The sequence below is a fragment of the Bufo gargarizans genome, chromosome 1, assembly GCF_014858855.1.
Source record: "Bufo gargarizans isolate SCDJY-AF-19 chromosome 1, ASM1485885v1, whole genome shotgun sequence".
Classification (NCBI taxonomy): domain Eukaryota; kingdom Metazoa; phylum Chordata; class Amphibia; order Anura; family Bufonidae; genus Bufo; species Bufo gargarizans.
In genome coordinates, this window is record NC_058080.1 from 265,355,447 (window position 1) to 265,371,843 (window position 16,397).

At 42.8% G+C, this 16,397-nt stretch overlaps 1 protein-coding gene across 5 annotated transcripts in view; it reads left to right on the forward strand.

The window, feature by feature from the left end:
* The window catches only part of FAM13A (family with sequence similarity 13 member A), a 246,196-nt gene that overhangs the window by 57,463 nt on the left and 172,336 nt on the right, over positions 1–16,397 (forward strand). For all 5 annotated transcript variants that reach the window (XM_044302842.1, XM_044302813.1, XM_044302833.1 and 2 more), the window contains one exon: positions 5,731–5,911. In XM_044302842.1, the coding sequence (XP_044158777.1) occupies positions 5,731–5,911 (181 nt within the window). The remainder of the gene's footprint in view (positions 1–5,730; positions 5,912–16,397) is intronic.

The following is a 16,397-nucleotide window of genomic DNA, read 5'->3' on the forward strand; positions in this document are numbered from 1 at the left end:
AATCTGGAACAATCTCTGTGCGTAAGGGTCAAGGCCGTAAAACCATACTGGATGCCCGTGATCTCCGGGCCCTTAAACGACACTGCACCACAAACAGGAATGCTACTGTAAAGGAAATCACAGAATGGGCTCAGGAATACTTCCAGAAACCATTGTCAGTGAACACAATCCACCGTGCTATCCGCCGTTGCCAGCTGAAACTCTACAGTGCAAAGAAGAAGCCATTTCTAAGCAAGATCCACAAGCTCAGGCGTTTTCACTGGGCCAGGGATCATTTAAAATGGAGTGTGGCAAAATGGAAGACTGTTCTGTGGTCAGACGAGTCACGATTCGAAGTTCTTTTTGGAAATCTGGGACGCCATGTCATCCGGACCAAAGAGGACAAGGACAACCCAAGTTGTTATCAACGCTCAGTTCAGAAGCCTGCATCTCTGATGGTATGGGGTTGCATGAGTGCATGTGGCATGGGCAGCTTGCATGTCTGGAAAGGCACCATCAATGCAGAAAAATATATTCAGGTTCTAGAACAACATATGCTCCCATCCAGACGTCATCTCTTTCAGGGAAGACTCTGCATTTTTCAACAAGATAATGCCAGACCACATTCTGCATCAATCACAACATCATGGCTGCGTAGGAGAAGGATCCGGGTACTGAAATGGCCAGTCTGCAGTCCAGATCTTTCACGTATAGAGAACATTTGGCGCATCATAAAGAGGAAGGTGCAACAAAGAAGGCCCAAGACGATCGAACAGTTAGAGGCCTGTATTAGACAAGAATGGGAGAGCATTCCTATTTCTAAACTTGAGAAATTGGTCTCCTCGGTCCCCAGACGTCTGTTGAGTGTTGTAAGAAGAAGGGGAGATGCCACACAGTGGTGAAAATGGCCTTGTCCCAACTTTTTGGGGATTTGTTGACACCATGAAATTCTGATTCAACATATTTTTCCCTTTTAAAATGGTACATTTTCTCAGTTTAAACTTTTGTTCCGTGATTTATGTTCTATTCTGAATAAAATATTAGAAGTTGGCACCTCCACATCATTGCATTCAGTTTTTATTCACGATTTGTATAGTGTCCCAACTTTTTTGGAATCCGGTTTGTACATTTTATTTTTTGGGGACGTTGGAAGGCTTAGAAGTATGGAAGCAAATCTTGTGAGGCTTACATAATAGAAACCACCCAGAAAATGACCCCATTTTAGAAACTACACCCCTCAAGGTATACAAAACAGATGTTACAAACTTTCTTAACCCTTTAGGTGTTCCACAAGAATTGATGGAAAATGGAGATGAAATTTCCGAATTTCGCTTTTTGGGCAGATTTTACATTTTAATCCATTTTTTTTCAGTAGTAAAGCAAGGGGTTAACAGCCAAATAAGGCCTCATGCACACGACCGTTTTTTTTTAAGGTCCGCAAAAACGGGGTCTGTAGGTCCGTGATCCGTGACCGTTTTTTCGTCCGTGGGTCTTCCTTGTTTTTTGGAGGATCCACGGACATGTAAAATGAAAAAAAAAATCTAAGTCAAGTTTGCCATTGAAATGATAGGAAAAAACGGACACGGATCACGGACACGGATGCCAATCTTGTGTGCATCAGTGTTTTTTTCACGGACCCATTGACTTGAATGGGTCCGTGAACCGTTGGCCGTGAAAAAAATAGGACAGGTCCTATTTTTTTCACGGCCAGGAAACACGGATCACGGATGCGGCTGCCAAACGGTGCATTTTCCGATATTTTTTTTTTCCACGGACCCATTGAAAGTCAATGGGTCCGTGAAAAAAAACGGCACAACGGCCACGGATGCACACAACAGTCGTGTGCATGAGGCCTAAAACTTAATATTTATTACCCTGATTCTGCGGTTTGCAGAAACACCCCACATGTGATCGTAAACTACTGTACGGGCACACGGCGGGGCGCAGAAGGAAAGGAACGCCATATGGTTTTTGGAAGGCAAATTTAGCTGAACTGGTTTTTAGATGCCATGTCCCATTTGAAGCCCCCCTAATGCACCCATACAGTAGAAACTTAAAGTGACCACATTTTGGAAACTACAGGATAAGGTGCCAGTTTTATTGGTACTATTTTAGGGTACATATGATTTTTTTTTATTGCTCTATATTATGTTTTTTGTGAGACAAGGTAACAAAAAAATTGATGTTTTGGCACAGTTTTTATTTTTTATTTTTACAGCGTTTAACCGAGGGATTAGGTCATGTGACTTTTTTTTAGAGCAGATAGTTACGCACGTGGCAATAGCTAATATGTCTACTTTTTCTTATTTATTTAACTTTTACACAATAATAACAATAATTTTTAAAACCGAAATAATGATATTTTAGTGTCTCATAGTCTGAGAGCCATAGCTTTTTTTTATTTTTTTGACCGATTCTCTCAGGTAGGGTCTCCTTTTTTGCGGGATGAGGTGACGGTCTGATTGGTACTATTTTGGGGGCATATGCTTTTTTGATCACTTGCTGTTGCAAGTTTTGTGATGTAATGTGACAAAAATTGCTTTTTTATTTATTTTTTACAGTTTTTTTTTTTCTTTTTTTACGGTGTTCACCTGAGTGGTTAGGTCGTGTTATATTTTTATAGAGCTGTTTGTTACGGACGTGGCGATACCTAATATGTATATATTTTTTAATGTATTTGACTTTAGCACAGAAGTAGCCGTTTTTATTGATACCATTTTGGGGGGCATAAGCCTTTTTGATCGCTTGGTGTTGCACTTTTTGTGATGTAAGGTGACAAAAATTGCCTTTTTTTACACTGTTTTTATTTTTGATGGTGTTTATTGGACAGGGTGGATCATGTGATATATTTATAGAGCCGGTCATTACAGACGATACCTAATATGTGTGGGTTTTGTTTTTCTTTTGTTTTTTATTATAAAATAAGAAATAAGGGGAAAGGGGCATTTTTTTCTTTTTTACTTTATTAATTTTATAAAAATTATTATAATTTTTTTTCTACTTTACTTTATTTATGACATTCACTTTTGGGGGTCTGATCCCCTCTGCAATGCATTACAATACATCTGTACTGTAATGCATTGCCTGTTAGTTTATGACACTGAGTCATACACTAACAGGTTGCCTAGGAGACCCAGCCTGAGGCTGGATCTCCCCAGCCCCCATAGAAGGCAGTTTCCGATGCCGTGCAAGGCATTGGGCAGCCTCTGCACGGCACCGGGCTGCCTTGTGTCGCATCTGGTCCCCGCCACAGCAGCGCGGGACTCTATGCTCTCCCTCACCTGACACAAACCTCTTCTATGTCGCGGTCAGCGCGGACTGCGGCATAGAAGGGATTAATCCGCCGGCATAGGCTTTTACAGTGATGCTGGCGGATACAGCAGGGGCCCGGCTACCACGGACTGCCGGGCCCCTGCAGTGATCGCACCACTCCGGTGCCCGCGCGATCACTATGACGTACTATTACGTCAAATTGCGGGAACTCAGTTGTTCCCATGACGTAACAGTACGTCAAAGGTCGGGAAGGGGTTAAAGAGGACCTTTCATCGGTCCAAATATTGCAAGATAATTATCAGGCTACATAGAACCTCCCAGGCTGTGAGCTCTGTACTGTGATTGGACAGCGCTACAGCCTGGGAGAAGGAACGCACAGGGTGAAGCAGGGCAGACTCCGCCTAGTCTAACCAATTCAGTGAAGATACCAGAGGACACAGCAGGCAAACGGAGCGGCGCCCAGGGATAATAGTTAGTGCAGTGCGATCCCTGGGCGCCGCTCTATGTAGCCTGATAATTATCTTACAGTGTTTGGACCGATGAACGGTCCTCTTTAATCTAAGTGCACTAGTTTATCTAGAAAGTACAGGTAATCTTAAAGGGGTTGTCCGGGCATTTATTATTGATGACCTATCCTCAGCATAGGTCCTCAATATCAGATGGACTGGGTCCGACTCGCTCGCCAATCAACTGTATGAGGAGACACAGTGCGCAGTGCACACATGCTGTCTCCCTTCTCTCTTCCTGTTCACTGCTGCTGTCTATCTGTAGGTGTAATAGGACCTTTAGGAGGAGATCGCTGCATGTGATAGCAGCGGTCCCCTCTGCTGACAATGCTTCCCTCCCGACAATCGCCTGCAGAATTGCCTGCCTGACAAAAACTGCTACTTGCTATTTGTCTGGGCAAATCTTGGCACTAATGCCCGAAACAGTCCGAGTTTCATTAGTCAAAAGGGCCTGGCAGTGCTCCGGCAGTTTCTGGCTATGCTGGACGCGATGAAACATTTTAGCGCTAGTGTCAAACGAGCCTTAGGGACTCAGCCATACCCCTGACTTGAACCCAATCGAATATCTCTGGAAAGACCTGAAAATGACTGTACATTTTCTGAACTTGAGGGGATCTGCAAAGAGAGTCCCCAAATCCAGGTGTACAAACCATGAGGCATCATAACCACGACGACTGGAGGTTGTAATAGCTGCCAAAAGTGCTTCAACTAAGTATGGAGTAAAGGGTCTGAATACTTCTGACAATGAAAGATTTAAGTTTTTGAACATTTATGTTTTTACACTTCTTTTTTTTTTTTTTTTTTTTTTTTTTTTTTTGTGCAAGGCTGTTAACATAACAAAATGTGAAAAAAGTGAAAGGGTCTTAAGACTTTCCGAATGCATTGTATATTCATTTTCTTAGTGAAACAGGTTTATATAGCATGATCACTGTGATGTGCAGTCCATGGGGGAGATATATCAAGAATGGAGGACCCATCCGTCAGTTTTGATCTCTCTCCACTGACGTGAGATGCACCTGGTTTGTTAAAGGGAACCTGTCATCGAGATTTGGGGTATAGAGCTGAGGACATGGGTTGCTAGATGTCCGGTAGCACATCCGCAATATCCAGTCCCCATAGCTCTGTGTGCTTTTATTGTGTATAAAAACTGATTTGATACATATGCAAATTAACCTGAGATGAATCAGAGCTTGAAAATATGACTCTTCTCTGGTCACACAAGTAAGATATGACTCTTTTATGTTAATTTGCATATGTATCAAATCGGTTTTTTTACACAATAAAAGCACACAGAGCTATGGGGACTGGGTATTGCGGATGTGCTAGTGGCCATCTAGCAACCCATGTCCTCAGCTCTATACACAAAATACCGGTGACAGGTTCCCTTTAAGAAGCAGAAGCCTCTTAACAAATCAGGCGCATCACTGTCCTGCCGCACGCCAGAGACTGAAGTCTACGCCAGCTACAGGCTGGCGTAGATTTCAGCTATAACTTCTGCCACTTTCTGGCAAAAGTTGTAGTAAATGCCATGGAGGCACGAAGTCACGCCCCTTCAGCAAAGCCACGCCCCCTTCTCTGCACTCCAGAAAAGTAGCACATTATGGTGCACAGATGCCGCGCTGCGACTTTTTTACGTCACCATTGCATTGATAAATGTCCGTCTACGTCTCCACATAACCGCTTTAACCGTTGCTGTAGTATTGGGGTCTGTAAGCACACCATGAGTGGCAGCCTGTTTGCAAATGTTTCTCTCAAGGCTGTTGCTTTCACGCCCAGGAGCTGGTGACTGAAGGTGGCCAAGGGCTCCTCTGCCACGTAAGAAGAAACTAATATTATGCATGACACTTGGTAGGCGCTACATAGAGTTGCATGTTACCCCCCTGGCTACTCCAATGGGATTCAGTCAGCATTTTATTCCGTCCCCACCATGTTGGATTGTGTGGTTTACATTCAGTTTTACTTGTCTTCACAGAAAGTGGAAGTGACACACACAGAGAAAGCAGCTTGAAGGAGCTAATAAAAGAATTGCCGGACACACATTACAGCCTGCTAAAGTATCTCTGCCATTTTCTGACGCAGGTGGTTCAACACCAAACAGAGAACAAAATGAATGTCTACAATTTGGCAACCGTTTTTGGACCAAGCTGTTTCCAGTAAGTTTTTTAATTTTCTCTTTATTTCACCTTGTTCTGCTGTGTTTGTGCAAGGGGAAATTTGCATTGTCAAGGTCCATGTAAGTGAATAGGATTTTTAAATATTACTTTCACCTATTACATCTGAAAACTTCATTTTAGGGCTTTTCTCTCTGCCAAGGTTTTATTTTAGGTAAACATTCATTGCCTTTTTACAGATTTACAATTTTATTATTATTATTTTTCTTTAACAAAAACAAACGACAAAAAACTTGCATATACAGTGGTCCCTCAAGGCGCAATATTAATTGGTTCCAGGACGACCATTGTGTGTTGAAACCATTGTAACTTGAGTCCATAACTCTATGGAAAACTGGTAATTGGTTTCAAAGCCCAAAATGTCATCCTAAAATAAGGCTACTTTCACACTGGCATTTTGGTTTCCTTTTGTGAGATCTGTCATGGGCTCTCACAAGTGGTCCAAAACAGATCAGTTTTGCCCTAATGCATTCTGAATGGAAAAGGATCCGCTCAGAATGCATCAGTTTGTCTCCGTTCAGCCTCCATTCCGCTCTGGAGGCGGACACCAGAACACTGCTTGCAGCGTTTTGGTGTCCGTCTGACGAAACCGAGCCAAACGGATCCGTTCTGACACAATGTAAGTCAATGGGGACGGATCCGTTCTGACACACAATGTAAGTCAATAAGGGCGGATCCGTTTTCACTGACACAATCTGGCACAATAGAAAACTGATCCGTCCTCCATTAACTTTCAATGGTGTTCAAGACGGATCCGTCATGGCTATGTTAAAGATAATACAAATTGATCCATTATGAACAGATGCAGACTGTTGTATTATCTGAACGGATCCACCTGTACAGATCCATGACGGATCCGCACCAAATGCGAGTGTGAAAGTAGCCTAAGAAAAAGTGAAGTTTTAAGAAAAATAAGCAGATAACCAAGACCTATAACGCATGTCGTTAATAAAACGGACAGGAATAGATGCTGGAAGTTGTAAACTACTTTCTATGGTGAGGGCAGCAGCTTCTTCAGGGTCTTGCATGGGGAGAAAAATGAAGTGGAGTCACTGCTCACCTGGTGTCCGAAGGAGCAGCTCATCCTGGCACAGACAGGGGGCAGTACAGAACAGTTAGTACTGCAGAGGAGCTAGAGAACCAGTAAAGGTGATTTACCAGTGAAATGACCTGATTGACTGGTTGGATTTGAGTCTGGGGCATTGTATGTTGAGTCTGGTTTTAACTTGCAGTGGCCCAGAAAAGACCATTGTACGTTGAAAATATTGTATTCTGATGCCGTTGTATCTTGAGGGATCACTGTACTAAAACATGAGTTTGCAGTTGTGATGCCGTGGTGAACATGGCCTGTGAAGGCTTGCAGAAGGGGATTGTTTTTCATTTTGATATGGTACCAATAGGTGGCACATTTCTATTTGTTGAAAGCGATTTGATGGCGTTGGTAAATCAGAACTCATTACAATGCAAGCGATGTTTGCATGGATGAAACATTTGTAAGTCTATATTTTATTGTAATATGGACATGCGCAGATTTGTTTGGGCCCTGATTTGAACTGTAGAAACTTATATCCTTATCTTGGATCTTTATCCATTGATATAAATATTTAAAAATATATATTAACACATATGTGTATACATTTACATACCTTTAAGAAATCTGTGAAAAGGACACACTTATTACATGTCTGCATAACAGAAGCCAATCGGATGGTTACTATACACATTTTTATGTATTTTTTCGGGTTGTGGGAGGAGATCCAGACATATTATATATTCATCTGATTATTCAGTGCAAAAATGTGGTGTGAACAGAGCATTACATCATCTAGAAAATGGTCAGCTTAAAAGGGTATTCTCATTTTATATTGTAAAGGTATATCACAATGATATGATAATTGGTGGTCTCTGAGGGGATAAAGGGGCCAGGGCACTGCTATAGTACCGCAGGCCGTTTACTGTTCTCACTTGTTCATTGGTGCCCCAGCCACGCGCTGAGGCACATTTAACAAAATTGACATACCCGTACACCGATCTTGATCTCCCTGCACTGACGTGAGATGCGCCTAATTTATTAAGAGGCAGATGCTTCTTAATAAATTAGGGGCTTCTCCACCCTGCCATGTTCCAGAAACTGACGTCTGTGCCAAATTCAGACTGGCTTAGACTTCAGCTATAAATTACGCCATATTCTGTCGAAAGTTATAGTGAATCCGCTGTCGGCACAAAGCCCCACGCTCATTTCTTGGCACTTCAGGAAAATTCAGAGAGAGCTGCTGGCACAAGGGGGGGGAGATGATGGCTCTGGGGTGGGGAACTGAGCTGATGGCATTGGGGGATAGTGAAGCCGATGGCACTGGGGAGAACTGAAGCACTTGGGCTGATCACACAGGGAGGAATAAAGGGTGTTGGGGACTGATGGCAGAGGGTCTGATGAGTTTTTATAAAGGAAAACAGTCTGTTAATTCATTTTTTTTCTAATTACTTGATTAATCGTAAAAATAATCGGTAGAATACTCTATTTCTAAAATAATAGTTTACTGCAGCCCTAGCCACAGTAGTGGTGTAATGCCCTTAGTAATTGTCCCTCAATGTATTGTGAAGTGCAGCACAGCCCCTTCATTCTCATCATTAGTGTTGTCATGACACAATAACTAGGCTCCAATTGTCAATTTTCATGAAGTAATATGGCCAATCTTGTCTGTATTCCACACATCTGCTGTAGGGAACAGCCTGCCAGAATTCTTCCGATCTGGCATCGCCAGATACTGCCGCCTGTCTGCCGGATCCCATTGACTATAAGGGGCCTGGCAGAGATCCGGCTGATACCCGGCAAATGTGCCAGATAGAAAACGCTGCAGACTGTGGTTTGTGTTTGGCCAATTCCCGGCATTCCCCGCAGATGTGAAACTAGCCTTAAAATGTTGTCAGATCAATTCAATTGATCAGGCATGTAGGAAAATTCCATATGAGGTTTGAAATTTTGTAATTATGCACATACATTTTTTTTGGGTGGCACAACTCCTTTAAGCAGCAAACATGGCGCAATAAGGTGTGATATATAGGAACCATGAAGGCATGGCAAATGACAGGTGGGGTCCGAAAGGTCAGGCGCCTGATGATCATATGATACAACTTAGGGTACTTTCACACTTGCGGAAGAGAGATCCGGCAAGCAGTTCCTTGTGTATTCTGCTGGTGTTTGGTGACAAGCTTATTAAGTATATATTAGGTAAGCTCTGATAATGCTGTCACACACGGGTGCACCACCAATGAGGCGAGGTGAGGCAATTGCCTCAGGCAGCAACAGGTAGCGGGGCAGCAGAAGGGGGATTATCTGTTTCTGCAGTATAGTATTGGGAAGCACAGTGGGCGACACTGTATTATTCTATATGTTTTGTAGCTATTTGTATGAAATGTATGAAAGTATTTCTTTAACAGTAGGGCTGGAGGGAAGGGGTTTGGTTAAAAAATGGGGTGGGGGTGTTTGGGGCGCCGTTTTATTTTTTGCCTCGGGCAGCAGAAAGGATAGGTACACCCCTGCTGTCACGCTCGTATGTTGCTTTATTCATTTATTTTATGCACTTAAATAACGCTACTATAGCTTTTTACACAGCTTTTGATATGTCATAGAGTCATATTAAAAGTGGCGATCTGTGGGGGCATTTAGCTCTCTTTCTCATCTCTGCTGATGACGGAACCAAGACGGGCCCATAGACTTCTATGGAGCCCATCTCGTGCAGTAAGGAGAGAGAGCGCAATAGGCATGAACTTCACTTCCCTCATTCTAGAGAATGGTGGGGGTTTCGGCACTCGGACTCCCACCACTCACAACTTTTAGAGATGTCTCTATAACTTTGTGTCGCTTTACCTTTATTTCCCAGCTTCCAGGGGTTATTGTTTTTCAGGACCGTAAACTCAAACTGTGAGGCACACTTTACTGTATATCCTGGATGATAAGGCTCAGTAGTTTATACGGGATAATAAAACAGAAATGTTATTACGTAGGTTAATGTATGTGACACATTACAGTTAGTACAATGAATATTGACAGTTGGGAGTAGGTTAGTATTTTTTGTATTTTATCTTTGTACTTTGGACTAAGTATTGATTTTAGCCTTTTTTGTTGTTGACAGTGGGTGATTTTGTACCTGTTTTTACTTCTCACATTATCAGAGTTATTGTTGTTAGCATTATTGGTCCATCATTAATCTGCCGGGCGTGTGAACCGTACAGTAGCTTGATACATGTGTCATGTCTGTTTACTTCAAGCGATCAGTTAGCTTTGCATGACTAGTACTTGAGAAATGAGGAGATATGCTTTTTATCAGAACACTGTGATGGTGTAATGTGCCTTGCTATGGATATAAATTAAACTGTCAGGTCACGCTAGTGTTGTTAATGTTTATGACTCACCTGCCTATTGTGTTTGTCTTATGTCTCTTAGCATTATGCTGCACCCAGTGCTATTACTAGAGATGAGCGAAATTAATATTTTAATATTCGTTCACACTTCGTTTGGTGGTAAAAGGTGAATTGTGTTATGGATTCCGTTAGCACGGACCATAACACAATTCTAGAAAAAAGAGAAAAAGGTCCAGCTTCCAAATAACGTGGAATCTTTTAATGATACCGTGCAATAAAACCAAGTACATCCAGTCTACGCGTTTCAGATCTTTAACAATATAGATCCTTACTCATGACTTGGTCATGAGTAAGGATCTATATTGTTAAAGATCTGAAACGCTTAGACTAGATGTTCTTGGTTTTATTGCACTTTATCATTAAAAGGACCTTTTTCTCTTTTTTCTGTCTCTATACCCTCATGCCAAGGTTCCTGGCTTGGTCCGTGCATCCTCCTTTTGCCTCAGGTGAGTGCACCAATTTAGCTTTTTTCCATAACACAATTCTATGACTGAATTCCTTTAGAGGCATCCCGTTATTCATTCCGTCATAATAGAAGTCTATGGGCTGCAAAACGGATCCGTCCTGTTTCCGTTATGCAGGGGAGTCCTCTCCTGCATAACGGAAATGGGACAGATCCGTTATTTTATGGGCCATAGACTTCTATTATGACGGAATGAATAACGGAATGCCTCTAAAGGAATTCCGTTATGCATTCCGTCATAGAATTGCGTTATGGTCAGTGATAACTGAATCCATAACGCAATTCACCTTTTACCAGTAAACGAAGCGTTAACGAATTTCATAACCTGAAATTTGCTCATCTCTAGCTATTACCACTCCAGATGATGCTGTAGATAGCAATGACAAGCACACTTGGGTATGGAAGTCTGTGGAATGCTATGTAAATTTTAGTTTTCTCAAATTCTCTCTATATCAGGGATCAGCAACCTTCGGCATTCCAGCTGTGGTGAAACTACAACTCCCAGCATGCACACCTCCTTGACTGTTCTCAGAACTCTCAAAGGAGTGAATGCTGGGAGTCGAAGTTTCACAACAGCTGGAGTGCCGGAGGTTGCTGATCCCTCCTCTATATAGTTACAGAAGTATATCTATTTTTTTTAATGCTTTTATGCAAATTATGCACAAAAAATGTATCTGTATAATTGTGTATATTTTTCAAGCTTTTTTTTATTTTACATTTTTTATTACTTTTTATTTTTTTATCCCATTAATGATGCTCTCAGCATGATCACCACAATTAAACCAGACATACTGCCTGGTAAGGCTCATCATGTTGATTAAAACTATACTTTTCTTTTGTCTGTATGCTAAACAGCTGGAGAGATATCAGTGTTTTTATTCATATGCAAATAAGCACGTTTGAGCACCAGGGGACAGAGCTGAATCACCTGAGCACTGCTATATAACCTCCCCTGTGCTCTGCACACTCCCCCCTCCCCTTTATTGACAGAGCTAGAAATAAGCATGCTGAGGGCAGAGCTGTCTCTTGGCATGTGTATGTCCTATACACTGCTTACAGTAGAGAACCACATTGAGATATACTTAGAAAGCTACCGTATATGCCGGCGTATAAGACGACTGGGCGTATAAGACGACCCCCAACTTTTACACTGAAAATATAGAGTTTGGGATATACTCGCCGTATAAGACTACCCCTTTTTCAACACACAGCAGTACATTACTGCATCCCACCACCATCCCTGAATGCCACCACCATCCCTGGGTACCACTGCCATCCCTGCATCCCACCACCATCCCTAGATACCACTGCCATCCCTGCCTCCCACCACCATCCCTAGGTACCACCGCCATCCCATGGTATCACCACCATCCCTGCATCCCACCACCTTCCTTGTCCTCCCTCCCTGCCTCCCAGACCCTAAACATGTGCCACCTATACCGTGAACATGTTTTTGTTATGTTATTCTTCATATTCACATATGCACATCTGCGCCACACTTAGATACGCCGCACGGAGATCTCGCACATGCGCAGGAGCGAGATGCGAGCGGCCGTGAGGATCCCGTGTATCCACGCTCACCGCATGAAATCTCGCACATGCGTAGGAGCGAGATGCGAGCGGCCGGGAGGATGGCGGTACAAGGAGCATACAAGGTACAGAGCAGGGGGGAGGCATACAAGGTACAGAGCAGGGGGCGGTATACAAGGTACAGCGCAGGGGGGGCATATGCCGTGGGTTACATCGCAGCTCTCAGCTGCTGGGGATACAAGGCAATAGCCCGGGCTCTCTCTGTTGATAATTCGGGCGTCCCGGCACTGCAGCGCCCGCCATACCCGGCGTATAAGACGACCCCCGACTTTTGAGAAGATTTTCATGTGTTAAAAAGTAGTCTTATACGCAGGAATATACAGTAATATACTGTACATATTACTGCTTCATGCAACTCATTTGCATATGAATAAACACAGATATCTCTGCAAGCTGTTTAGCATACAGACAAAAGAAAGATATAGTTTTAATCATCATGAAGAGCCCTCCCTGGCATATATGCCTGGTTTAATAGGGTTGATCATGCTGACAGCTCCTCTTTAATGATTTTATACTTATAAGCATTAGCATACTCTTTTCTGATCATACAGTATGCTTTGTGTCTCAGTGGCACAGGCTGCAGTTAGGGAAAACTAGTGTGCCCTAACTGCATGACCACTGTTAGGTCCCCAGGACTGATTGCAGAATCCTAATCAAATGAGGAAATACCATTTGATTGTTGTGGTCATAGGCTGTGGCAATCAAAGAGTTAAACTTTGGTATTGGAGCTACCTCCTATCTTGGTCCGTCTTCAAAATGCTTTCAGTGTTACTATGGCAGCCAGGACGCTATTAAAGTCCTGGTTGCCATAGTAGGAGCGGGGGAGCGGCATACTTACAGTCCGTGCGGCTCCCGGGGCGCTCCAGAATGACGTCAGAGCGCCCCATGCGCATGGATGACGTGCCATGCGATCACGTCATCCATGCGCCTGGAGCTCCCCGGGAGCCGCACGGACGGTAAGTATGCTGCTCCCCCGCTCCCCACTACACTTTACTATGGCTGCCAGGACTTTAGCGTCCCGGCAGCCATGGTAACCATTCAGAAAAAGCTAAACGTCGGATCCGGCAATGCGCCGAAACGACGTTTAGCTTAAGGCCGGATCCGGATCAATGCCTTTCAATGGGCATTAATTCCGGATCCGGCCTTGCGGCAAGTCTTCAGGATTTTTGGCCGGAGCAAAAAGCGCAGCATGCTGCGGTATTTTCTCCGGCCAAAAAACGTTCCGGTCCGGAACTGAAGACATCCTGATGCATCCTGAACGGATTTCACTCCATTTAGAATGCATTAGGATAAAACTGATCAGGATTCTTCCGGCATAGAGCCCCGCCGACGGAACTCTATGCCGGAAGAAAAGAACGCAGGTGTGAAAGAGCTCCAAGTATGAAAAACCTGGAAAAGTGGCAATATTTCCTTCCACCCTGCCTCCTATTCATAAATAAGCGCTTTCCTTTACTGCAGAGGACAGCACTTATTGGTATTACCACCTCCTGCCCTCCAGTTACAGGCGCCATGTAATAACCAATAAGCACTTTCCCTTACTAGTAGGGAAAGCGCTTATTGGTTAACACTTTAATAACCAGGCCTGAACAGACACTTTTTTTTTGTGATTTAGCGCACGTGGTGGTTCAAACATTTGAAACTTTTTTATGTTTTATGTGTTGGGACTACCAAAATAATTTTTGAAACAATTTTTTACTTGACACGTAGGGCCTTTTATAGTTTATTTTTTAGTTTTATTTGGGGGAAAAACTGTGCAAAACATTTTTTAAAAGTATATATATTTTTTTCAAACTATAGCTCCTTATTCTTTAACCCCTTCCCGACCAGCGCTGTACTATTACGGCAGGCTGATCGGGAGGGTGCAGGAGCTGCGCCCGCCCGATCAGCTGCAGGGGTCCGGCAGTCACTGATAGCCGGATCCCTGCTGTATGCGCCGGCATCGGTGAAAACACAGATGCTGGCAGATTAACCCTTGATGTGCCGCGGTCAGCTCTGACTGCGGCACGTGCTTTGTGTAGAGGGAGGGAGAGAGCTTTCATCTGGTTCCCGGGATGCTGTGACAGGGACCTGATGGCAGGGAAGGCAAAAGTAAAGTAAAAAAATAATATTTTAAATAGGGGAAAAAAAAGAAAAGTAGATATATTGGGTATCGCTGCGTCCATATTGACCGGCTCTATAAAAATTCACAGGTGAACGCCATCAAAAAAATTAAATAAAAACTATGCTAAAAAACTTTTTTGGGTTACATTTATATCACTAAAAGTGCAACACCAAGTGATCAAAAAGGCGTATGCCCCCTAAAATAGTACCAATCTAACTGTAACCTCATCCCCCAAAAAATGAGCCCCTACCTAAGACAGTCACCCAAAAAATAAAAGAAAAGATGGCTCTCAGACTATGGAGACACTAAAACATGATTTATTTTTTTCAAAATTGCTTTTATTGTATTAAATGTAAAAAAAACACCAAAAAGTAGACATATAGGTATCACCGCGTCCGTAACAACCTGCTCTATAAAAATACCACCTGACCTAACCCCTCAGATGAACACCATAAAAAAGATGAAATAAAAACTGTGTCAAAAAAGTCTTTTTTTTTGTCACCTTACATCACAAAATGTGAAATAGCAAGCGGTCAAAAAGTCATATGCACCCCAAAATAGTGCCTATCAAACCATCATCTCATCCCGCAAAAATGATACACTACCTAAGACAATCGCCCAAAGAATAAAAAAGCTATGGCTCTTAGACTATGGAGACAGTAAAACATGATATAATTTTTTTTGTTTCAAAAAAGATATTGTTGTGTAAAACTACAATAAATAAAAAAAGTATACATATTAGGTATGGCCACGTCTGTAACGACCTGCTCCATAAAAATATCACATGATTTAACCTCTCAGGTGAACACGGTAAAAATAAAAACTGTGTCAATAAGCCATTTTTTGTCACCTTAAATCACAAAAAGTAATAGCAAGCGATCAAAAAATCATATGCATCATCTCATCCCGCAAAAAATGAGATCCTACCTGAGACAATCACCCCAAAAATAAAAAAAAATATGGCTCTCAGAATATGGAGATACTTTTTGTTTCAAAAATGCTGTTTATGCGTAAAACTTAAGCTACTTTCACACTAGCGTTCGGGCGGATCCGTTCTGAACGGATCCGCTCATAATAATGCAGACGGAGGCTCCGTTCAGAACGGATCCGTCTGCATTATTTTTAGCATAGAACAGCTAAGTGTGAAAATAGCCTAGTACGGATCCGTCCAGACTTTCAATGTAAAGTCAATGGGGGACGGATCCGCTTGAAGATTGAGCCACATTGTGGCATCTTCAAACGGATCCGTCCCCATTGACTTACATTGAAAGTCTGGACGGATCTGCACGCCTCCGCACGGCCAGGCGGACACCCGAACGCTGCAAGCAGCGTTCAGCTGTCCGCCTGTCCGTGCGGAGGCGAGCGGAGCGGAGGCTGAACGCCGCCAGACTGATGCAGTCTGAGCGGATCCGCCTCCATTCAGACTGCATCAGGGCTGGACGGCTGCGTTCGGGTCCGCTCGTGAGCTCCTTCAAACGGAGCTCACGAGCGGAAACCCGAACGCTAGTGTGAAAGTAGCCTTAAATAAATAAAAAGTATACATATTGTATATCGCCGCGTCCATAAGATGCTGTATAAAAATAGTACCAATCACACCGACATCTCATACCGAAAGAAATGAGCCCCTACATAAGACAGTCGTCCAAAAATTAAAAAAAAAAACTATGGCTTTCAGAATATGGTGAGACTAAAAAATTATTTTTTTCAAAAATGCTTCATTATATTTGGTATTGTTGTATCCGTAACAACCTGCTCTATAAAAATACCACGTGATCTAACCTGTCAGATGAACACTGTAAATATAAAAAATATAAAAACGGTGCCAAAACAGCAATTTTTTTTGGTTATCTTGCCTCACAAAAAGTGTAAAATAGTTCCAACAAAACTGCCAC